This window comes from Pundamilia nyererei, unplaced genomic scaffold (assembly GCF_000239375.1).
Source record: "Pundamilia nyererei isolate P.nyererei 1_Seehausen unplaced genomic scaffold, PunNye1.0 scaffold00001, whole genome shotgun sequence".
NCBI lineage: Eukaryota > Metazoa > Chordata > Actinopteri > Cichliformes > Cichlidae > Pundamilia > Pundamilia nyererei.
In genome coordinates, this window is record NW_005187402.1 from 4,179,460 (window position 1) to 4,203,889 (window position 24,430).

General features: G+C 43.2%; 3 protein-coding genes across 4 annotated transcripts; all 3 read right to left on the reverse strand.

Annotated features, from left to right (window-relative positions):
• Window positions 1–7,229: 7,229 nt before the first annotated feature.
• On the reverse strand, window positions 7,230–9,865 carry cxxc5b (CXXC finger protein 5b). The gene is made up of 2 exons (XM_005719472.2): window positions 9,557–9,865; window positions 7,230–8,706 (listed from the first exon to the last, which is right to left on the reverse strand). The coding sequence occupies exon 2, from the start codon at window positions 8,516–8,518 to the stop codon at window positions 7,625–7,627; it is 894 nt and encodes a 297-aa protein (XP_005719529.1). The 5' UTR covers window positions 8,519–8,706; window positions 9,557–9,865; the 3' UTR covers window positions 7,230–7,624.
• Window positions 9,866–11,000: 1,135 nt separating this feature from the next.
• Window positions 11,001–13,341, reverse strand: zgc:110843 (CDGSH iron-sulfur domain-containing protein 1). The gene is made up of 3 exons (XM_005719473.1): window positions 13,102–13,341; window positions 12,223–12,425; window positions 11,001–11,880 (listed from the first exon to the last, which is right to left on the reverse strand). The coding sequence occupies exons 1-3, from the start codon at window positions 13,178–13,180 to the stop codon at window positions 11,791–11,793; spliced, it is 372 nt and encodes a 123-aa protein (XP_005719530.1). The 5' UTR covers window positions 13,181–13,341; the 3' UTR covers window positions 11,001–11,790.
• A 736-nt stretch (window positions 13,342–14,077) lies between these two features.
• Window positions 14,078–22,862, reverse strand: ube2d2 (ubiquitin-conjugating enzyme E2D 2 (UBC4/5 homolog, yeast)). Of its 2 annotated transcripts, none has more exons than XM_005719474.2 (7): window positions 22,573–22,862; window positions 20,118–20,181; window positions 17,670–17,701; window positions 17,429–17,506; window positions 17,173–17,278; window positions 16,719–16,812; window positions 14,078–15,336 (listed from the first exon to the last, which is right to left on the reverse strand). In XM_005719474.2, exons 1-7 carry the CDS (start codon window positions 22,594–22,596, stop codon window positions 15,291–15,293), a joined length of 444 nt encoding a protein of 147 aa, XP_005719531.1. In that variant the 5' UTR covers window positions 22,597–22,862; the 3' UTR covers window positions 14,078–15,290. The 2 variants fall into 2 exon arrangements, with proteins under 2 accessions (XP_005719531.1, XP_005719532.1); XM_005719475.2 differs by lacking the exon at window positions 22,573–22,862 and adding an exon at window positions 21,068–21,572.
• Between the last annotated feature and the right edge of the window lie 1,568 nt (window positions 22,863–24,430).

Sequence of the window (24,430 nt, forward strand, 5' to 3'; positions counted from 1 at the left end):
ACACAGCGTGAAAAGCGCCGCTATATATAGTAGGACAGTGTTGGGTGTCCCAGTAAAGCATTGTGGGAGCCTGTTCACCTTTGTTCCTTGAGAAAGCTCTTCTTGGAATGTTTGTATACACTCGTGTGCTGCGTATAGAGAGTGCTGCTGCTCCTAATTTTTTTCTATCCACCTCGAAAGGTGAAATTAGGACACATGTAGCATGTCATGTGTCGACCGTGTGACAGTAAACAACATATATTATCTGGCTGTCTTTTGGAAAAGCTATCTCCTAATCGTTTCTGTGAATCAGGTCATTGTGGGGAAAGACAATAAAAAAGAATCTGTGACAGACAACACCTTAGGCTGTCATTCCACAAGAATGCAATGGTAGTCTCATTTATAGCCTGAAGATAATTGTTACTTAACGTGTAACAATTCTGGTTATTTGACTAGTTCTAAGTTTCATGAATTAAGGCTTTTTATTCAGTTTGCTAACTTTGAAGAATTCGCACTGCAAAATAACAGTAAAACTAAGTAAGCTAAGTTACACAGCGTAAAAAACTTGTTTTCATTTAACCATGATCAGCTCGACTCTCAGCTTAAAAACATTATCTATCATAAGCCCTAACTTATAGCCACGTCTTTTAGACATGATGTGTTTGTAACGAGGCTTCTCTGGTAAAAAGCTAGTCTGTCATGTAACCCCATGTTGTTGTTGGTCCTGCATCATCATTGTCATGTTGGTCCAGGATCAACAATGCTACTGACCAATTGGATTGCTGTGATGTCATTGCTTGGGAATGTGGAGCGAAAAAAACTTTTGTTTGTATAAATCTTTCTTTTATTCTTTATTAATTTATGCAACATAATAAATGTTTTAGCAATTTAGATTTGCTGTTAGCCTAATTTAGATTACTCGTGCTAGTTTGGTTGTGATAGGTTTTTATAGCATTTGCTAACTTCTAGGCTAATGCTAAGTGAATACTCTGACAACATGATTGGTCAGTTGCAATGTTGATCCTGCACCAACACTGTTATGATGATGTAGCAGGAACTCTAACATGTGGATATCAGATTGTGCTTCTCATGTAATTATTTGAAACTATACAAATGTTGAAAACTACATCCATTAAATTTGTTATCTGTGTATCCGACTTAGGATATGTGGGTGGGGCTGGAATTTAAAGCTGCCACTGGGCAAAAGGTAGGATACACCTGAAATGTGTAAGATTAAACATTTTTAAATCCAATAAATATTTTTAGTGTTTTTTGCCGCCGTTGTTGGAAACTTGAATTGCTTAGTTTTAATATTACTCTTATTACTGTTTCTGGGTCACAAAATAAACTTTTAAGGTGTTTTCAGGCAAGAATGTAGCTGTGATAACTTCAAATATCTGCTCGGTTTATCAAGACATCACATATTTTCAAAAGTGCTCTGACGTTTTCAGAGACGTCCGTCTCGCTAGAGCCGGCAAGAACAGCAAACTCCCGGCACATCGTTTTCAAACCCCCCACAGTCTTTCACTACTCAGATTAAACATAATATATAAATCACTTAGATAACTTAAAAATATTATTGTTTGACTTTTTATTGTTTTAATTGTTCGTGAGTAAATCAATTTGGCTGAGATTACAGCTGAATAAGTATCAAACGCCACGTAGACCATGAAGGCCGGGTCCTCGAGAGGATGCAGCCTATGAATTTGGACACAGCTTGTACTCTAACTAGAGGACTTACAAAAATGGAAGTCAACGGGAAACACCTTTTTGACTCTGTAAACACTTTGTAAACCTTGGTCATACCGTGTTTCAAAATAGAGGATTAACCGACACATTGCTGGCCAATGATCAAGTGGGTTCACAGTTAGACCCATACCCATTTGTCACATTTGGATTTTTTACACCAAAATGGCAACGGCAGAAACATTCGGTCTCAAGGCTTTAAAACAGTTCTTCAGAACCCAGAGGGTGACAGCACGGTCACTACATCTCTTCGTTATACTTTCTATGGGTCCAACACTTTGATCCAGACTAAAACAACCGTTGGATAGATTATACTTATGTGATCCTCTGAGTCCCCTAAGTTTTTTTGTTTAGGTTTAAACGCTACGTCCGCATGTACACGATTATTTACGTAAATAACGATTTATTTGGGCCTTTCGTACACATGTAAGCAGCGTTTGGATCACTGAAAACTGAGTTTCTGAAAGACTCCTGGCAGGGTGAATATTTTAAAACATGTAAATGCATTAAACTTCATTACTGCGTTTACATATGGACAAGGAAAACGTAAATTTTAAAACCGAAGGTATGTGGTTTGATTTAGTTTTTTGACACTAGACTGCTCTGTTATTGTTTCTGTGCTCTGATTGATCAGCATGTCTTCGCGAGGTTACATTGCCACCTGCTTTGGCTGTTCTTGACAGCACTTGAGTTTGTTTTTAGCATTTTGATCTGGACAGAGATATTTTTCAAAACGACCTTGGAAAAATCCCCATTTTAAAAAATACCTGATTACATTTGGAGGTAGCCACAGCATCTTCATGCTGTGAAGTTTCACTGGGTGCTAGCAAGACAGTATCCGCTTCCTAAGTCTAATGTTATCATCCGTTTCTGCGTCAGAACTCTTCCTCGGTTAAAATCAATCAAACACTGAGAAACGGTCCAAATAAATCACCAATAAAATGATCATCATGACTGTTTCTCTCAGATGTTAAAGTTTAACATCCAGGCCTCCGTGAAAGATGTTTAACAAAGCTAGAGAAAAGCAGGACGTTAGCTCGCTAGTTTTCATTTGAAGGTGATATAACTGAAGGATCGGGACCGAAGGACTAAGATGTACTTTTCTGCTATTGCTTTGCACAAAAAGACGGAAAACTAAAGCCCAGCTATGTTTGTAGAGTTAGTGAAGCTGGGCTAACTGGGCTAACTGCTATATATTGGTGTGGTGATGGTCAGCATAATATAAACACATTAGACACTCCAACTTCACTAGGATGAGGGTTAACTTTTTTACCCAGAATAGAAGTTAATGTGAGAGTCCCCAATGGCCAGAGACAAATGCAATCATATGGCAAGAAGATAACACCGAAAACTAACCAAACTTCAGGCAAGAGAACATTTGAGATGATTCATCCACAACACAAGGTTAGTCATTAATATCCTGCTCCGGGGTTTGGGTGACTCGCTATGAAAAATTCCTGACCCCAGGCTTTATGCCCCTACTGGCATATTACTCGGCTTGAGAGTGATTCTTTTCTGAAGTGTTTAGATGTTCGGTGCTTGCAAACTGTAAATCTATGGATTAGAGTTGTTTCATAATGTTTTTGAGCTTAAAGACATACTGCACTGGAATACTACTAAAAAAAAGCCTGAGAGGCTGATGGTGACCAATGATTATTTTTAGGGACTTCGCTATATAAAATAAACATGTTAAACCCGTTTAAACACATTAAAACAACAAACAATCCTCCATGTTTGGCCCAGAGTTGTAGCATTGATAGGGTAAAAAAAATAAACTTTATTATTGTTATTTTTTTAAAAGAATGGATTGAAATAGTTGTTATGTTCCATATGCGTCAATAGTAAAATAGAGTATAAAGTATTCAAAACTAATAAAAGTAAGCTATTTAAACAATTTCACTTGGGTGCAAATGGAAGAACACAACAAACTTATAGACTAGCAACTTGTCAGTCACACTGTAAACCAAACTTTATCATCCTTTTTGACTCTAATGGGGACCATAACTTATAAAACGAGCAATGTGTTGTTTCAGGAACAACTTAAAACTAGCCACTGAAACCATAAAACTATCAGGAAGAGTTACAACCAGACATGTGTTTATAATTAAAGGCAGCACCCCCTGCTGGAAATGAGAAAGACTGCGGTGTTCACGCTGACTTTACTTTTCAGATCTGAAAATGACATCCATCTTCTATATACAGTCTATTAGTTGGCCAAGTGTTGTTTGTAATAACTTATTTATCAATAATTAACTAAAATTCGCAGGGCTTGTGACAAAAACGTATAACTGACATTGCAGCTGTGGTCGAGATTGGTAGCTGTCAGAGTTGTGCAAATTTAAAGGTGCAAAGGGAGTTCCAGCCCAGTAATCTTTGGTAATAATCAATTCCACATCGTGGGGTGGTCCACGTCATGATGAAATATCTCTGCAGACAGGGAGACTTTGTCCCTGGGCTTTGCCTAGCTTCCTAGAAATCAGCAACAAGCTAAACATTAACAGAATTTTGTGCACACGGTACGTCTGAGCATAGAAATGTACGGAGCCCCGCAGGTGACATGGGAGAAAAAAAAATTAAGACGGACTTTTGCGAGATCTCGCAAAACTAACTCGGGATCTCGCAAAAGCTTTGCGAGATCTCGCAAAACAAACTCGGATCTTGCAAAACTTTTGCGAGATCTTGCAAAAGTTTTAGCCGCATTCTTCGGCCTTTGACCTCCCATTAGCTCGAAGCTAACGGGAGGTCGAGACCTACTACAACCGGGAGGAACACCGCTTTCCCGGCACATCGTGCCTCGACCTCCCGGTCGGCTTCAAGCCAGCGTCCGAAGAATGCGGCTAAAACTTTTGCAAGATCTCGCAAAAGTTTTGCGAGATCCCGAGTTAGTTTTGCGAGATCTCGCAAAAGTTTTGCGAGATCTCGCAAAAGTCCGTCTTAATTTTTTTTTCTCCCATGTCCGCTGCAGGGCTCCGTACCGTAGAAATGTGAGAAGGATTTGAAAGTTATTTTTATTTGTTCTGGATTTTATGACTGTATTTAGATTTGACTGGATAAGAATCCATTTCAGACATTGTTGAAGTCACATGTATCATTTAGTGATTTCTCTGCTTGTTTTTCACCGGTAGAAACAAGACCATCCTGTGGCTGTTTTTAGAACCTGGCGTACTCTGAATCCACCTTTAACAGCTTTAAGGGTCAAAGGTCAAGAAAGCCCTTTGACCTCGGTGTCACCAAAATATAACCTGGGGGGAAGATGAGACAGGGCTTTTTGAGGATGTAAGAAGCCATTGTGTTGCTGTTTGGGAGATGCATGTTTTCCATGTGTACAAAAGGGGAATGCAAATGGATAACAGAGGCATGATGACGAGTGATCTCAGAAAGATGATGTTTTCTGCAAAGCTGTTACACATTTCCTAACACTGGGGAAACGGCCAATGGTCGAAGGGAAAAAAAAGATCTTCACAATGAGACACAGTGTCTCAGAGCAAACGCAGTGGCCAAAATTTCAGAGGACTTGCTCATGAGCGAGGGTCCGCCCAGCTCCAGCGCAGGTTGCCTCGGGCTGGCAGGTTGCTCCACTGCAGTGTGTGTGTGTGTGTGTGTGTGTGTGAGGAGTTTTTCCTCCAGAGTGGGCAGGGCTGCTGGTGCTAACATATGTAGGCTCCACAGGGGTCTGTGACGGCACACACCGTCTATCTGGACAATGCATCCATCATTAACCTCCCCGCATCTCTGTCTCGCTGTATTTCAATCGGCCTCCATCACCGCGCTTGCTGGATCTCACACTCATCTCTCCCACTCTCTTTGTTTGGCCCCACGTTATCTTCATCCCCTGCTGTCCATCTCCCTCATCCTCCTCCCTGCATATCCCTCGCTTTCTCTTTTCTCTCCCCCTGTGGCCTGCTTTTCATCTCTCCCTCTTACCCCTCCTCTTCCTCCCCCTTCCCTCTCTCTCTCTCTCTGCCCTTCACCATGCCCCCCCACCCCACACACACCTCCTCCTCTCCCCTTCACCCTCTCCCTGTATCCGCTTTCCATTCCCTCCTCCTTCTCCTCCTCTTCCTCCACCTCCCCCAACTCTCTCTCTCTCTCTCACAGCCCTCCTCCGCCTCTCCTCTGTCCTCCGTTCAATGCCCCCCCCCCTCCTTTTTTTGCTCCTGCCATCTTGCAGGCCAGTGGAGCCAGACTGCAGGCGTTCAGGGAGTCACTGGACCTGCTGGGCAGCGGGTGACACAGATTTCCGGTGTGTGTGTGTGTGTGTGCATGTGTGACGAGACCAGGAGGAGGAGCGGGGTGGGGGGATTAAGCTCCAAATCACTAGAAAGGCACTGAAGAGAGGGGGGGTGAGAAAAGAAAAAGCTGCAGATCCAAGAATTTGAAATTCTCCCTTTGTCTGGGAGATGAAGAAACACTAGACTGTGGACTCAAAACTAAAAGACTGCGTGTTTCTCATTCAGTGGGAGCGTTGTAATTGCATGATGTTGGAGCTCGCTGCTTTTCTCCATGAGTTGGCAGTGTCCTGCGTTGGCTGGCGTGCAGTGCTTTCCCTCTCTCTCTGTCTCTCTCTCTCCCTGCCTGACAAACACACACGCACACACACACACACACGCACGCACGGACGTGCACATCCCCCTCCTGCCCCCACCCCCACAGATGCACACTCACATACACGCACACACACAGTCCCTCTGCGATCCCCCCTGACTGAAGGCTCACAGGAAGTGCAGCCGTGGCCCAATTATAGCGTGACACCTCGGGCCGGCCGTTGCCATGGTTACGTCTTCCCTGCGGTCCCCTGGAGTGTGGCGCCGAGGAAGAAGGTCTTATCACATCAGCCATCGTTACGGCAACAAGCAAAAACCCACCCTGTAGCCTCAGCCCAGCTGGCTGTGTATTCGGCTTGAAATCTGCCCCCCCCCCCCCATATCTGTGTATGCGTGTGTGAGAGATTTATATATACATACGTGGAAAATAAAAAATAAAAAAGGAAATTGTGTGCGAGGAAGAGCCCGAATGTTTGTGATGATTGTGTGTGTCAGGTTAGGTGTGCTCAAGTGCACGCACTGGACTTGCCAAGGCAGCGTGTAGGTGTGTTTGTGTGTCTGTGGGGTTGTGATAAGGCTCTCAGCCACACCATTAGGTGACTCATAATCCACACACAACCTCGCACACACACACAGGAGCACATGTGTGCGCAAGCAGAAACAAGGTTGCAAACGGACACATACGCCCAATTACAAATGAGTGCACGCACACACACACACACACACACACACACACATAAAGACGTAGCATAGAGCTTGTAGACGAGTGCACATGGCAAATTTCTTTTATTTCAAAAGGGCAAACAGCGCTATACAGTACAAGTTGCACATGAAATAATTTAGCCGAGGCCAAACTCATTCACTTCTTACTGATGCAGTGACGTCAGAACAACAGAAACTCCCCTCGTTAGAAACAAAACATTTGGCTCCTCTTTACCTTTGAAGCACAGTACATCCAAACTGGAAAGCAACGTAAAAAAAAAGAAAAAAAAGAAAAAGGAAGAAGAAGACATAATGTTTTCCAGATATTTACAGTCTATTTACAGAATTTTTGTCATCATCTGAATATTGACAAACATTGGTATCCTTCTTTCTCGCCTCTCCAATTCTCTGATTGTCAAAATGGATGGGAACGTGTGTGGACATTCTTAAACGGGAGCTGCAGCTCCGCACGAAACACAACATCTTTGAACGTCTCTGACAGTCACAGTCCGAGCATGTTAACAGGGTGTCCTGTGGGTGAGTGTGTGTTGGTGTGTGTGTGTGGTTTTGTAATTTTTGTTTTGTTAAAACTGCAGCTCCTCAACAATCATCCAACCGGGAACCTCTGACAAATCCTGCCACCGCAAGCGTTACTATCCGTCCAAGGCTCCATTGCTTCTCTCCTGTGCCAGACCCAAAGTAAAATCAGACCCCCTCAGATCAAACCCAGACACTCTGCTCTCAAACCCCGGCCCCCCGGGCTTCCTCTTCAGCTCCTCACACTTCCTGTATTTACAGATCTGGTGTCCCCTCTTGCGATTGCGGCAGCTGCTGCACTGTTCGCAGTTCGTCTGACGCCGGCACGGTACGCACTCCCCGCACCTCTTCCTCTTCCTCCTGCCTCCGCTGCTCCCGCCCAGGGAGCTGGGAGAGTATCCTTCGGCCACCAGCCCCTCTATGCCCTCAGCTCCCATGGCCGTGCTTCTCCAGTGACCTCCCCCCATCTGGAAGCCTGCCAGGGGGAAAAGAGCGGGGCTGAAGGGGAACCAGGCACCCAGGAAGGGCTGGAAGTCAGTGCTGCATGCAGAGGAGTCCTCTTCCTCCTCCTCAGGCCCGGACCCACCTCCCTCGCCGTCTCCCTTTCCGCTCTTTGCCTCTGCAGCCTCCCTCTTAGCTGGCTGGCTGCTCTGTGCACCCAAACTGGCTTGCTCTGTGGTGGCAGGGGTGAGAGCCAGAAGCCCAGCGCGCATCAGCAGCTCCGCAGCGTGGGCCAGGTGGAGCCCGCTGGGCGACTCCCACATGTCGGGCCAGGAGGGGGCCCGGCGAGGCTTAGCGTGGCCGGGCTGGGTGGCCCGTTGCTGAGATGAGGAGGGCTCCATCAGGCTTTTGACATCCACGGCCGGGGAAGGGGTGGAGATGTAATGGGAGAGGCTGTAAGGGTGGTTAGAGCGCTTAAGGCTTGGTCTCAGTGGCTCATTGGGGATTTTAGCACTGCTGTGGGCCTGATCCGGGGAGGAAGGGCCAGCGATGTCTACCGCGGTGGACATAGCTGGCTACGGGGAGTTGTCTGTCCTTGTGTGAGTATGCGTGCGCGTGTGGGAGGAGAGGTGAGGGAGAAGGGGATTGAAGCCGATGCGAGGCTGACAACTGTCCTGCTGTTACTTCAGCCAAAATGGCAAGCCTTGGCCTGTGTCCCTATTCCCATTCTCTGCAGCAGCCTCGGAGTCCTGGAGAGCTAGAAATGAATAGGGGATGAAGAGAGGAAGGTTAAGAATAGAAATGTTGGAGTGACAAACACAGAAAGAGAGTTACGAGGAAAGAAGGGCTGGGAGATATGTTCTCAGTCAGAGCCACCAAACACAGCCAGAGAAGCAGAGTGCAGAGATTTGGTGCTTAAAGACAAAAATATAACATGCATGTGCACAGGCTCAGAAATCAAACTCCCCGGACAGAGATGAAGGCAGCCATGTATCTGACACACACTGCATGCTTGCCAATGATTTCCGCATACAGGAGGCAGTATCCCTTTAAGAATTTCACGGTATATCAATGCAATCAATAACAGAGCGACAACAATATGCAAAGATATGCGCATATGCGCAGGTCAAATGTGGAGCGCGCTTTTCAAATACATTTTGACGACTGCTGTTATGTGTGCCAGCCAAAGCTTAAGCTCAGCAGAGAAAGACTAAATAAGGGACGCCGGGGGAAAAAAACAGGCTGTCTTTTGTCTGCTATCGACGACGAGGAGCGAGGTGCGCAACGATGCGGTTGCTGTGGATAAAAAAAGACCAGGCTATGTTCCGTGTCCACATTTGTAGAAAAACTACTCCGCTGATTAAACACGGGAGATAGGTGTTATTACAAGACCGGCCAATCGCCCCCTTTGGCGGATCGATCGGGAAACCAGATCGATCATTTGGCCATTATTAAGGTTACCTAAGAAGACGGTGCTCGACCGACGCCACGGCGAGCTGACCACAGTCCGAGTGGTCGCTGCGACACGGCGCTGCGCGCAAGAAAAAAGGCGACAATACAACACGGCGAAAATCAACAGGAAGTGTCGAGAAAAGCTCCCCGCTTACCTTACAAACACGACCCGAGCTCTCCTGTCAAAGATATGATGAAGTCATGAACTAATGGCGTGGTGATTGTAGCGTATATGGACGGCAGAGCAGCCGATTCCTCCTCCACCTCTCCGTCCCGGAGGGTCTGCAAACACTCTGCACGGAATTTGGGGGCGTCGCTCAAAATGCGAAGTGGACTCTGCAGTCGAGGCTCTGGTCAGAGCGACCCCGTGAAACGTCCACAGAAGCAGATCAGCACACACCGTTAGCTGGCAGCGGGAATACTAAGGCGAATCAAGGCCACCGGTCACACGCAGTCAACAGCACAACTGAGACACATGTAAAAAATTATGTAAACACCGGGCACACTTATAATTTACGCTCGTTATGTTTTCTCTACTAGAAATTCTTGTTAGGCTCTTACATATATATATATATCTATATATAATTATGCCTTATTCAGGCCTGTGGAAACTAGTCAAAAGCCCAGTTTATTAATTATTCCTGTTTGTCCTTTTATAAATCTTTAAATGTATTCAATCAAACTTTGCTATATTAAATGTTCAGTAAAGTAGCTGAAAACTCTTAAGCGTTTACTGTTTGTGCAGTCCAGGCTTCGCCTACTTATTTTAACATAAAAAAATGCTCTTATTTAAAAAAAAAACAAGACAAAAAAATCCAACCAAAACAACTCTTCCCCTTAAAATGGATTTAAATACAGATTTACTGTTTATTTTTTTCCCGTCTGAACTGGTGTTTTATCCACACCGGAAGCCAGCGCCGTGACCTTTCATACATAAAAGCACACTGGGTTGTGGTGTCACACACGGTGGATGTAAATAAATATCAAAACAAACAGCTACAAAATAAAATGATATTTTTACAGGTCACTCGGAAAACAGGAAGAGCCCTGTGAGCTAAATTAGCCTGTTTAACATAAATAGCCTTTATGCTAATGTCCGTCTGCTTTGAAGCACGTGAGCTCGCTGTCTGTTAAAGGTGACTCCTCACGCGGGGACGGCGGAGTCCACTCCACCTCTTCTGAGAGTCCTCCGTTGCATCTGGCACGCAGCCAGATACCTCGTGCGTGCGTGTCTATGTGTGTGTGCGAGCGCGCGCACGTGTCACTATGGGAGCAGGGGCCCACCGTGTTCGCGTACACTGCTGTCTGTCTGGCCTGGGCGATCCGTGTAAACACAGCGTCTTCTAGCGGTCACCGCAAATACTGCTCCGTCTTAAAATGGCCACTGGTGTCGGTGGACACTGCAGCACGGGAGCCCCCCTCACTTCCGTCTCTCCCACACAAATCACAGCCCCGATCCCACCGCAGTCACACACACGCACACAGAGCTGTTTACTCATTACCCCCGTCCTGCGTTAATCCATCAGCACAGCGCTGTGACACGCGTTCCGATCCTGTGGTGGAAAAAGGCGAACGAAATGAATAAATGAAGCTTTCAAATTGGGTCACTCAAGTTTTATTCACAATGTACAGAACAATGAATCAAACCAGACACCCCGCAGCCAGTAGAAAAATCAACCTGCTGAAACGGCAGAATATATTCTTAATGGGCACAAGCTGCTGAACACTTCACAGATTCAACACAAGTTTTCCCAGAAAGCCACAGGAACTGGTTACAAGAAGACAGTTTCAACAGTTCATTAACAACAAACTAAACTTCTACCTCCTCTGACTAAAGCAGCAAAACAAACAAAACAATGTATGTTAACATTCATGTAGGGTTGTGTGAGCGTTTGGATTCTGGTTTAGATTTAAATTTAAGGCCTACGCTTCAGTTCACCGAGACGCTGGACTGACTGAAGGTCTCGTCTTTCAGCCACCTGCCCCACAGCCAGAGGAGGCGGCTGAAAGGACACCAAACATGAAGGCACAATGCCCACACGGGGAAATATTTCACCTTTATCAGCCCCAGTGAGAACTTTAAACAAACGGCACATTAAGTAGGTCATACTGCGAGCTGCAGTCATAGTGCCACCATATCTAACTGTTATCTGTCCTCAAATGACCTTTGATTTCAAAGTCACACTAAGCAGTGTCAGAGCAGTGTGGCCAGTTTGATATTAAAACTATGTTTTTCTGTTACGGGCAAACGACAATGCTCAGAGTTTGGACTGAACATATCAGCGTCATACTGTAATCATCAATCAGTGTGACACGGCAATGAGAATGACAGATGATCGGGCCGGGCGTGCAAGGAATCAGGGAGGGCCGAGTTCTCCGGTGGCTCAGATTACGCGTCCTTCTTTTTGATGATGAGCGGTCCAACGTTGTCCCCGGTTTCCTCGTTGTGTTTAGTGTGGGAACCATCGCAGTAAGGGAACTGCAGGGAAGAGGAGAAACGACAACAGAATTCACTCTTATCAGTCATACGAAGAGAGTCTGTTAGCCACATACGAGTTCATGCTAACAGCAGTTTGAAACCGACTAAGCATGGAGGGCTGTCAGAGGGTAACTTTCAGCGCAGGTCAGGGATGTTAAAGATGGTCACATCCCATTACCAACTGGGATGTGATCAGCACAATATGTGTCAAACCGTGACCTGTGACTGCAGAAAGCTAAGCAGTTTTGGACCTCTGATAAGATTACCTGCAAGCTTATAAAGCTCAATGACTGTTACTTGAAGTTTAAGCTAAAGGACATTTATCGCTGCCTGAGGACCAACCTTCTTTGACTTCCAGCAGCGGCAGTACACGGCCTTGGTGGCGATGTCCTCCATGTCAAAGCTGTGGACCACTTTAGGGCTGTCTTTGTTGATGCAGGTGTTCACTTGGCCCTTTTTGCAGCTCCGCCTGTTCAGGTACTGGCTGACGAGGAAGCCTCCGACAGCTGCAACCACCGCCACCGGCACGGCAACCAAAAAATGCTCTGAAAAAAGACAAATATAATAAGGACTTTTATGTAATGTCTTAAACAAGTGATCATAACTGTCATTTGAGGCAACATCATTTTAGTCATTTCAGCCTGTCGGACCTAGTGGCATTAACAGTTTCTCGGTTCTGAAAGGGTTTATGCTAGAGTAGTTTAGGCCTATTCTTAGAAAACCAACAAGCAGGTATGTGGCGGTGTTTTCCAAGGCCAGGAGTGGCGAAAATTTTCCAAGCCATGGAGGATTATATGCCGAGTACTGAGAATCACATGTTTCAGAACAGGAATGTGGGCCCTGCTGTCAGACCTGATCAGCAACTTCTGTGAACTTCTGCTTGGCTAGAGCGGCGGGAAGCCGGGCATACGGAGATAGCGTTTAGCTGTGGCCCACGCTGAGTGAAGTCTAAAGTTGGAAAAATTAACCCGTGTCCAACTGGGTTCGGTGACCGGTTAGCCAGCTAACGGCGCCATGCCAGAAGAAGGGGAAAAGTTTACAATGCAACTACAAAGTCTATATAAAAATATTTGAGTCTTTACGTTACTATTAAACGCGGTAGCCTCAATACAACCACACAGTATCCTACAGTTTTTTCTACAACACTGTCGCAGACCCGCTAACGGCTAACAAACCACTCATACAAGGCTAGCATGCTATTAGCCAGCTTTAATACTTTACCTTTAGTTAACCTGAAACCCGAGCTGGGTAAGTCGGGTATCGGAGGCATTGGCATTGCAGGTAAATGGGTGGCTGACATGTTGGGAGTTTTTTTTTTTCCCTCCTTGGACGGTGTACTGTATGTGATCAGCGCTCAGCAGCAAGGTCAACCACAGAGCTTATCAAAACTCTATCCACTCTGACAGCGCACCGAACCTGCTGCGTCACTGCCCACCAACCAATCAAAACCGAGGAAGAACGAAGCTCGACAAGGGTGAGAGCGTAACCCCCATACCATTTCCGGCTTCGCTTTAGCGCTCTTTGAAGTTGGAATTGCCGTGATGAGTAAATCGTTCCAGAAATGAAATAAATAAATATTACGTTTTATTTTAAGTGTATTTGTTAAAACTCTTCACTATCGGGTCCATAGCCAAAAGATAAATAAAATTCCACTGCCTGGCAAATTTTCCTAACGGCGGATAATTATCTTGACCACTGCGAGCTTTGGTGAGTCCCATTTCCTTTACAGGTCACTGACTTAAAAAAAAAAAGAAAAAAGGAGGGGGGGGGGTTGAACATAACACCTTTGACTCAAAATAAACCCCATTTATAGATTTACAATGCTTAAATATATAAATTATAAAGTTTTACCAGTCAAAGCTTTTAATTTAGCTGTGACAGAGCTGGAAGGTCTCCCAACTTTTAACTACTTTACATACCACCAGAGGGCGACAAATGACCTTTTCTAAAGGCTTGACTGGACTCTACAAGCGCCCAAGAATTATGTAATTTCAAAAGCTTTCAAGTCTTGTATTTTTGTTATGCTCCCCAGTATTCACAGAATTCTGTGGAATAGAGGTAACCATAAAAGAATGAGGTAATTGCTCATCTTATTTATCCTGTTAGATTTCTGCAGAACTTCCTCTTAACTGCATTCAGATGTTGCCAACCTGCCTCTGTATGCCTTCTTCAAAAAGAGGCTGAGTATGAGTCAACACAGGAGTCGAGGGTTTTTATTACACAGTTTAATCAACACACAAAGCTCAACGAGCCTCTCAGGTAATTCAATATACAGAGGTTTTGTGCAAGAAGAGTGGGTTCTCCTCGCACCCAGAGCCCAAGCCAGTCCCATAGCCATTTAAGATGTTAGCCTCTAATTTAACAATAGCAAAAAAAAACAAAAAAACAAAAAAAGAAACATAAAAGCAAACTAAAGAATTATGGGGTGGGAAATAAAAACACAGGTTAAACTAAGAAAAAAAAATGAATTGCTTAAATACCTGGTCCAGAACCTCCACTTTTTGTGAATAAAGAAACTGTGGTGGTGAGGGTGACATGGGGGTTACAGTTGTGTGTGCGTGTGTGTGCGTGTGTGTGCGTGTGTGTGTGTGTGTACAAAGGGGTCAACTTGGGTGAAGGAAGATTGGGGGAGGGAGGAATGAGGAGCAGGAGGTGTGGGGATAAATTCAAGTCCTTTCATAGAATCCAACAGAAGACCAAAAATAGGCTGCGTTTAATTTTTTTCCATGTTACATAGCCTTGTATAAAACACAGAGTGCCCTTTGACTACTTCCTTGAAATGTCACCCCTACAGATGGAAATCATTAGGACAACAAAAACAAGAAAGGGTGCAGAGTGTAAAAATCCCTCCATCTTACTGTCCCCTCCCCCTCAAAAATAAAATTAAACTGGAAGATAATGGGGGAAGAAAAAGGTCCCCTCAAAGCTTGACTGGTGCTTAAAGGAATGCTTTTAGTGATGGTGGGTGAGAATGCGGGCGTGCAGGGAATAAACAGGGGAGGGTGGAGGATCGGTGACAGCCCAACCTGCTTGGTGACAAATGGAATACAGAAGTCAGGAGATGGAGGAGGAGTTGGTAGGTGGTGAAAAAGGGGAGATGGGCTTTACCATTGCAAGTTGACAATATGTACACTAGAGGAGGGGTGGGTGAGCTGAGGGGCGGAGGGAGGGAAGGGGTAAAGATAGAGCAAATAGAGGGAGAGAGAGAGAAGGTGGGGCAGAGGGAGTTTTACAGGTACTCTGGTGAAGGGGAGGCGTGGCTCAAAGAAAGCACTCCAATGGAAACCAACAAGATCTTGTTTAAACTTTTCATTTGTTTGTATGGTTTTTTTGTTTGTTTTCTCTTTACGTCTGAAGCTCCCCTAGCCTTTACGTCGTAGAGGTGGTTGGCCATGTTTCTACCCCCAACACTACATTGCATACTTTTGTGTCCATTCCCGAGCTATTTTGTTGTACCTGTGAACAAGAAAGAAAAAAAAAAAGACAAAGAGAGGAGAGTGGTCAGTTTTAACTTAGTGAAGGATCAACATGTTGAACACTTGTAGTCAATCTGCACCACTGCCTTTACTCTGACTGGTCCCATCAACGTGTCTGAAACGGGGAGCCCGAATTAGAGCAGATGCTCCCCGAAGTCTGAATCGCAACGAGTGTGGCCGCATCACGTTTCTGTTGCGACGTCACCGTGACTGTTCAAAACTTGCTTGCACTTTCAACAATTTAATTGGCCATCCACTGCCTGTCACTAAACCTGCACAGCAATGAGGTTTTTGTCAGAGTGCATCAAGCTGGGGAGAAGCCGAAGAGGAGGGCAGAAATTTCATGAGCGAATGGCACAGAGCAGACACATCGTCCTCATTTTACATCGTAGGCTCAGACGAGTGCCATTCTCCTTTCTGTCACGAGAAAGATGTTTAGCTTCATATGAAATCCCTCAGATACTTTAATATAAGACAAAGGAATTTTCAATGGAACGTATCTGTTTTTCTACACGATAAGAGAAACGTGCTGTATATAAAACACACCTGTCAGCACGACTCTGGCCTGAAAGAGTAAGAAATAAATGTGTAAAGTTACTGAAAGAGTTGTGACTTAATTTGTTCATTCACATAAAATGTAATGTTTTTATTTACTGTGGACCCATTGTAAGATTTTATTATTTTTTATAGTAGATATTAAAAAAAAAAAAGGACCTTTTCTGCCATTTAGTCATTTATCTACTACTTAATTACTTTGATGTAGCACAAATGACCATGGGGAGCTCTTTGGGTCTTTATAAAAGTTCCAAGTTATGAAAATAGAGTTAAAATCCAAAATATATGCAATATTTCATACTTTCCAGAGCCAGTGGGCCAAATTGGGAGTCTTTGTTGAGCCAATTCTGGCTCTCCGGCCTTATCGATCAATCGTTAATTTCACAGGTAGCAAATTCTGATCGTCTCAACGGGGTGACAACTCCAGAAAGGTGGCATGTCTGTGCCCCAATGTTTGCATTCACTCACCCTCACGCATGACTAATCAAAAAGCTCAAGTTTCACACGCTCTAACATTAAACAGCCTTCTTGACCATAGCCTGTATATAAAAGTTGGACATGGCCACAGAGGATATTCGCCCATTATGAAGCCCTGAGTTAGGTTTGCTGTTGCTGTCTGGGTGTTTCGAAACCAAATGTGGGGAGTGAGTGACACATCTGAACCTCACTGTTAACTGTGCGGCTATTTTAAAGACTCGTGGTGACAGTTTCAATTTTTTCTGTTATGTCACACACTGTTAGCAACAGTGTTACTAGCAACAATCTGAAAAGGCACATGAAAGCAAACTATTCATGCAAACAACTCACTTTTCCCTGTCAGTCTTGTAGATGCGGGCGATCTCGGGTACTAATGGGTCGTCCGGGTTTGGGTCGCACAGCAGAGAGCAGATGGACAGGAGAACTGGAACAGACCACACAAAAGGTTAAGAGTTCTCACACAGAAAAACTGACATTTTCAGAGTTTGGATACATTTTCCTTTGGATGACCCTCACATGCTAGCATGTCCCATTTATTCCACTTCTGATCATAAACATAATTGGTCTACAAAAACACTCACACTGCATGAGGGACGCTATTTGTGTAAACCACTGTATTAGCTCAAGGACCATCTCTGACATTCACTGAGATAGTGCTGCGCCAGTTTAAATCAAGGACCTCTGCCACAGGAATGCATTTGGAGGTAGCGCTTTCACGAGAGAAAAAAAGAAAAAGAAAACGGGGCGTTTCTCTTTTACTCTGCAGCCAGAAACATCTCCTTACCTTTGGAGATGGTGAGAGCCGGAGACCACTGTGATCGCAGGATGTCAAGACAGATGCTGCCGTTGCTGTTGATATTTGGGTGGTAGATTCTTGTGGTAAATGCAACCTGAAAACAGATGAATGGGGGGAGCCAAGAAAGAGGGGGAGACGGCAGAAAGCTGAACGACGTAAAGCTGTGGCACGCTTTAACGGGCAAGAGGAACTTAGGCACCCTCTGTTTATGAAAAGCTACTTCTTTGCATGCTCTGGTGCTCACCTTTGGCGGTTTGAAGGGGTAGTCTGTGGGGAAGTGTATGGTCAAGAAGAAAACCCCGCTCTGGTAAGGACTGTCATTCTGAAGGAGAGAGAAGCCCAATGGGCTTCATTACAATTATGGTATAGAAGGAAACAGGCAGGTAGAAAACTTATAGTGAGAACAATTCAGAGTCGTGCGCATGTACGTGAATTTCCCATAAACCTAAAGCAACGTTTAAAGCTGTGACTGTGTGAGTACTTACGGGTCCCATTATTGTGGCTTGCCAGTGAAACACTGAAACAAAAAAGGAGAAATTTGTTATGAAACTGAGGACATGATGTGTGTCTGGGAAGTGTTAGAATAAATAATGCCACATGAAGCGTGCCTGTTTATTTATACAGTTGAGTAACAGGCTTTAAATAAAGTGCAGCTGAGGACAGTCTTTTCTTAATTAGAAATGACTACATATACACTTGCAGCACATGAATAACACTAACCTGCTGCTTCAGAGGAAATTAATAAACAAGAAGTGATTTTTTTAAAGAGCTTGGATAACCACCAAAACAAACCACTGTAATCTGACTGTGATCTTTTAAACCTGTCCAATTCAAGCATCCTGTCTGAGGAGAAATGTCACATTTGTGAAGAAAGCCACAATAACTGCATTTCACAAGAGACACCGTCTTGGTTTTTTTGATGTTGATGGCAGGAAGCGATGTCTACAGCAAACAAATAAAAAGTTCTGCTACCGATTTTCCCCCCGCACAAGTACAAAAGTTAGACGCTATCGTGCACAAACATAGACTGCACACCAAAATCCCAGGATGCAGTGCTTACGGGATCCACACTATGATTGTGTCATTAAAATGTCAGACTTTAAAACAAAGGAAAAACTCCTCAGACGGTTGTTGTGATCTTGACAGCATGCAGACACATATGGACGTGTCCTGCGCGTGCGGTCCTAAGATAAAAATCAAATGTTTTTGTTTTGACTGGAACCTAAATGCAACATCCCCCCTCACACACGCACACACACACACACAAAGGATATTAACACATTCATGGGTTAGTCTGAGTTTCAACACAACATATTCATATTTCATTTAATAATCTTAGAGGAATCTTGCACATAAGTTTTGTTGTTTTAAAGAATAGTTTCAATAAATAATTTAGGAACAGATATCAATATGCAAAAATCAGTCTGAAGACATGAAAACAGACTAAAGAAACAAAGCATGTAGATTGTTTCCTAAAAACAATACAATATATTAGAGCAGCTGCACTGTACACCCTGTGACGATTCTGGTTATGTATGCAGACGTCACAAACCTCAAACATGAGACAACAGCGTGGGTGTCGGTCTCTTGTTGAACCCAGGTGTTGCACTCAGGATGTGTCGGGCAGGCAGCCGCCGCATTACTACTCCTGGCTAAGTTTGCGTCATATTTAAATCAGCGTGCATACACTTAATATAGTCACTCTGTCTATTTTTTTTTAAACATCCTAAATACAATCTGTCTGTGTTTATTCATGCTACTTGTTCTAAACATACCCATCTAGGGCAATTATTATTACTCCCACACTATCATTCATAAAAGACATGATTATAAAGGATTACAGCTATATGTAAAAACACTGCTGTATTACCAAGACAGAATAAGAGCAATCGTTAAATGGACTTAAATATCAAGGCACATCATCAGAGCGATTAACTGAATGTATCTGTTTGTGTATATAGCACGGGACAGCGTCAGATCTACCACAATACAAGATCTTAATGTATCAAAATATTTCTTAAAAGCAACTAACTAAACTGGACGGTGGTCATTAAAAACTACAGTTTGGATTTTGACGTTACAGCAGGGTCAAGACCAAGTTGATGAGATCGAGCCAAAGTGAAAATTCCAAAATTTTGCAGGCATTTAAGTGTCTGGATTTACTGACACTTAAACCTCAGGTCACAAGATTGTGGACACTGTGGTTTAGGACTGAGTGACTTATTGATCAAACCAGAAACGCATCAAAGAGAAAGTGTTAAACTGCTCACTAAACATTTTCCTTCAGTACAAAAAAAATCCCCATATCATCAAAGTTTTTCAATATTCTGAACTTTTTTTTTTAACTCTGCACACAAATTTTAGCATTAGGACCAAATTTTGTTTAATTAACCTGCAATAATAGAAGCACCTTGGGAGTTTTACATACAACATTTAAAGTACTGGTTACAAGGAAACATTGACAAACATACTACAGGGCTAAGTTCAGTTCAGTTAATGCCTTCTGCATTTCATTATTGGTTCAGTCTATGAGATTAAAAAAAGAAATCTGAACTCTGATTTACTCCCAACATTACAAAAGAAAAAATACCCTTGCTGTGAAAGTAAAAGTAAAACCTACATGAAGCAATACAGTGGGTTATGCTTTTATAATTACCCAGAAATCTTCACAATAGGAGCTGCAGGTATTTCCTGGATGTGAGCTCTAAGAATAACCCTCAAGCAGAAACGAACACTAATTTAATCTATTTTATAGATGTTGGTCTTCATGGATCTGTCATTGATTCCTATGTCATGTGCGAGTATAATTTGATGATTGAAAAATGATTTGGTCACATAAGATTATGAATAAGTTCAAATAAAAAGCGGGAAAGGGTTTTGAATCCTGCTTACACACAGCTAACGTGACACTGTGGGTTTAAATGTTGACTTACTGTCATCTCCTACTGGTCCTGCAGAACACTGGGCTGGTGGGTCCCGTGCCAAGTCGTTCAACTCCTGAGACAAACCAAAGAGATGTGAGTTGTTTGGGTCCGGCCATACAGCGAAGCATTAAATAGACCATAAAAACTAAGAACAGATAAGAGGGCTAAAAACACCAGCATCTGCATACAGGATAGCATTCACTGATGAAAGTGTCCTGTTTATCTTTTGTGTCACATCAGTATTGTGCCAGATAAGAGTCCAGACAGTGTGTTTAAGAGGTGAATGACATTTATTTCTTTGTAATTAAGTAGGGCCAAATGAAGAAAAAAATAAGAATAACATAAAGTAATTGATTTTAATATTTTCCATTTTGAAAATAAATTTAAAATGTTAAAGATTGAAATCAACTCCCTGAGTTCATCAAAGGGTGTTAGGAAAGTGTGGAAGGTTTAAGGTGAACCTGCCAAACTGCATCTCAACCTTTTAGCTACAATGTATAGAACAGAGCACTTTGCTGTTTTCTTCTTCTTCTTCTCTGTGTGAGGTCCAAGCAGTCTATATATTAACAGAGAAAATGTCCTCATTTCTAAAACACGATTATCAGTGTATTTTGACTTGTCTCAGAAATTCAACTTAATCGTTAAGAATATATCCTTCTAATATACACATTTTTAAAGTTCCCTTCAACAATCCTCCGAATAAACTGAAAGAAGAAATGATAAAAAACAAAAAACAAAGAAGGAGCAAGCAGAAATATCAGCTTTAGCCAGGTTGTTTTACAAACACCAATATCGGGCTATTAATTAAACAATCAGCGCAACCCCAATCTAAAGAACAGAGAGAAAAAGGAAATGCAACATAAAAATAACCACACAAGAATTTCCTCTGTTTAAGCATGTGTTTGGGGTGGGCACAAAAAAAAGAGCTTCAATAATCTTATAGAGGCTGTTCTACTTACTACTTCCTCTGCTCACCAGGAGCTCTGTCTTGTTTTCAGACAGCTCCTGAGGCCGGTGCCACAGCCATAAAGGCTCCCTGCTACAGTAACTCTCAAAGCATTTCCCGGTGACACAACAACACTACTATAGCACCCCGAGCCTTTGCTTATGGCACTGACCGCTATTACGTAACAGCTTTTCTCCAGGTAGAGCGGCTAACACACGTACACCCAAACCGAGATCACGATAATTTGACAACAAAGCTTTTACTATAGCCCACACAGCCGTGTAAACTGGTTAGCTCGCAGTAAACGGTATGCTGGTAACGTTAGCTTAGCGTAAACGCTAACCTCTCCGGCTCGACAGCAGCACAGGATGTCATGTAAGAGAAACATGAAGCGAGCTGCCTGGCCAAATTATGACATGCCTTTATGCTACGTGGGGAATTAATTGCAACAGGACCAAACAACGCGGAGCTAACTCAATCAGACGAGCGGCACAATAACGATTATAGGGCTCGCCTGCTATCAGCAACATGCCATCAAAGGCGAACAACGCGTGGGGCCTGTTTTTACAACACCGACTCGCTGCTAACATTAACAAGAATTTCCTTATGTACTGCTTCTCCCGTTGAGCCATAAGCATGTTCAATGCAAACAATAACATGGCTGCTTTGACATGACTACTGCGAAAACCTGCAGGTTATGAATTAAGATGACAATATACAGTTAACGAAAAAAAACGGGGAGGAGGTACATGCTCGCTTCCGATATAGCGATCATTATGTTTGAACTTTTACTGTTCCTCTAACAACAGCAAATGATCGAATATTTAAATGGCTAGCGACAAAGAAGCCGTCCGTCCTTTAATTAAATAAGCTCTGGACTCCTGAGCTAGCCGTTACCGCTAGCCGGATAACTTCAGTTATCTGTCAAATCAAATAGCGGGTTAAGTAAACGAAAGCCGCCGTGTTGAATAATGTTAGCTACGTAGGCTGCCGTTTATATCGACTAATGAAGACATATCTGATGGCATATCGTGAAAACTGCCGGTAGTTTACTATAAAGATAGAAATGCAGTGAGCTAGCCTGCATCCAAACTAGCCAACAACCGGGAGAGATAATGTTAGCCAGCAGCAGCTAACACACCACTAATACCATTAACTAGTGACAACCATGGCAAGCTAAACATCTTTTTATACGCGGTATCGAATACATTCTTAATGAACCGAAACAGATTGTGAAGCTATGTGACACAACCAAGAACGGCTAACACAGCCAATGGTGGAGTTGGCCCATTTGTAGCAGCACTGAAAGGCGGCGCATTGCTGCTCTCAGTGTCGCCGCTCGCTATTCAGACTCACAGACCGTTAGCTGCCAGCTCAAACCTAACTTGAATAAATAGATCCGTTTTTCAAATTATTGTCAGTACAACTAATCTGCCGGACAAGCATCCGCTAGACAACCTTGGAATTAGATCTATAACCAAACTGCGAAATCCTGGGCCTCGCCGTTCACTTCCTTACCTTGTGAATTCTTTTCAGAGCCATTGTTGTGCTAGCGCTTCTGACAGGGAAAACGTGCGATTAAAATGGCGATTGATATCACTGTCCGTTAGTAATACTACGATTTAGCTGTCATATAAGATCGTTACTCTACATATAATTAACTGGTTGTTACCAGAAAGAACCACCAAGCAAATTTTGAGGCGAAACTGAAAGATAGAAGCGGTAGAACCGCGGTCCTTCCTCCTACTGCAGCGGCTACCAAATCACTGCGGCCTGTGTTCTGCTAGCAGCAAAGACGGCAACACTTCCGAATTCCGTTTTTCACAATTAAACCACGACCATCTAAAGGTGACACAACTACCTTGCTCTCCTCCATCCTCATATAACACAAAAGTAAATCCGCTTTTTCACTGTTACATGTTTACAGTCTCATAGGAAACGCCTTTAAATTAATATTCTGACAGGCTTTTCTGTGCAATGTCCCCAAAGAAGCATCCTTTTCCTAGGATGGAAGTAAACCTTTACTTTATTCATGCATAGAATTATTTGGGCTGCAAACATGATTACTATACTTCCATACAACAATTTGCAGTGATATTATCAGTAAAAAGATGACACATCTGAAAAGTTGGACCATGGAATACTTGGCACTTCCGTAAACCTCTCTAAAAAAACGTGAAGACAAGTCTGTGTGTGTTTGTGTGTGTGTGTGTGTTCTTTGATTTTCTCAACAACAATTCATGCCCTGTTTGGATGTGTCGGAAAACATCCACTGCAACAGCACCATCCATGTAAAGCTTGCCGCAGCTGTTCAAGGCATAGATTCAAGAATGAGCACACTTGCAGTTGAACAGTCAAAACAAATATGTTTTTTAATGCTATATTTTATTAGGTTAAAAAAAAGTCATTGGTGGAAAAAAATGTTTAAGAGAATTCATTAGAACTTTTCTCAACCTTTGAAGAATTTTCCCAGTTTAAACAGTATTTATTTCCAGTTTATTTCGCTAAGAAAGATTAAGAAAAGAAAAACTGGCCGCCACACAGTCTTAGAGAACTGTCCAGCTGCAGTGAGATTCAATATCCCAAGCTCAGGACAGGAGATTTCATTTTATCCTGAATTAAGAAAAAAACCTAAACAATTTTATAAAATGTTGTGGAGGGTCGCCTTTGAGAGCAGGAGTATTTAAACAGTAATCCAATATCTGTTAACACCGCAAATTATAAGTCTTTTCACACAGGTACAACTATTTTACATCAACAAAAGCAACCTGGCTGGTTTACCAAGCTCAAGACTTCAAAAGCTGGGAGCAGCTGTGTATTTTCTGTCCGCACACAATCATTATATTTTGGGATTAAAGACTAGCAGGATTTATTGTCCATTTCCGAACAGAGCCTGAACTATTCAAAAATTACAGTTGATTGTATAATTTACTTCTTTCCTTTTCTGAGATCAGTAATACTCAAATATTCAGTGGCTTAAAACTGCGGTCCCCAACCCCCGGGACTCGGACGGGTACCGGTCCGTGAGTCGTTTGGTACCGGGCCGCGAGAGTTGAGGTTCAGGTGTGAAATGTATAGTTTTCAGGGTTTTTATCGGTTTTCAGCGTTATTTTGTTATCGTTTTTATCGTTTACTCGGCTTTCCTTGGTCTTTTCAAGTGTGTTATGAATAAATCTTCTTTTTTTCGGTATGGGTACTAGTTTTATTTTGTTGTATTTATTCGCGACACCTTAAAGGCCGGTCCGTGAAAATATTGTCGTGCATAAACCGGTCCGTGGCGCAAAAAAGGTTGGGGACCGCTGGCTTAAAACATTTTGAAAATGTTTTTTAAAAACCTTTATTCTGAAAGCAATTTTCAAACCGGAAATAGTGTTGT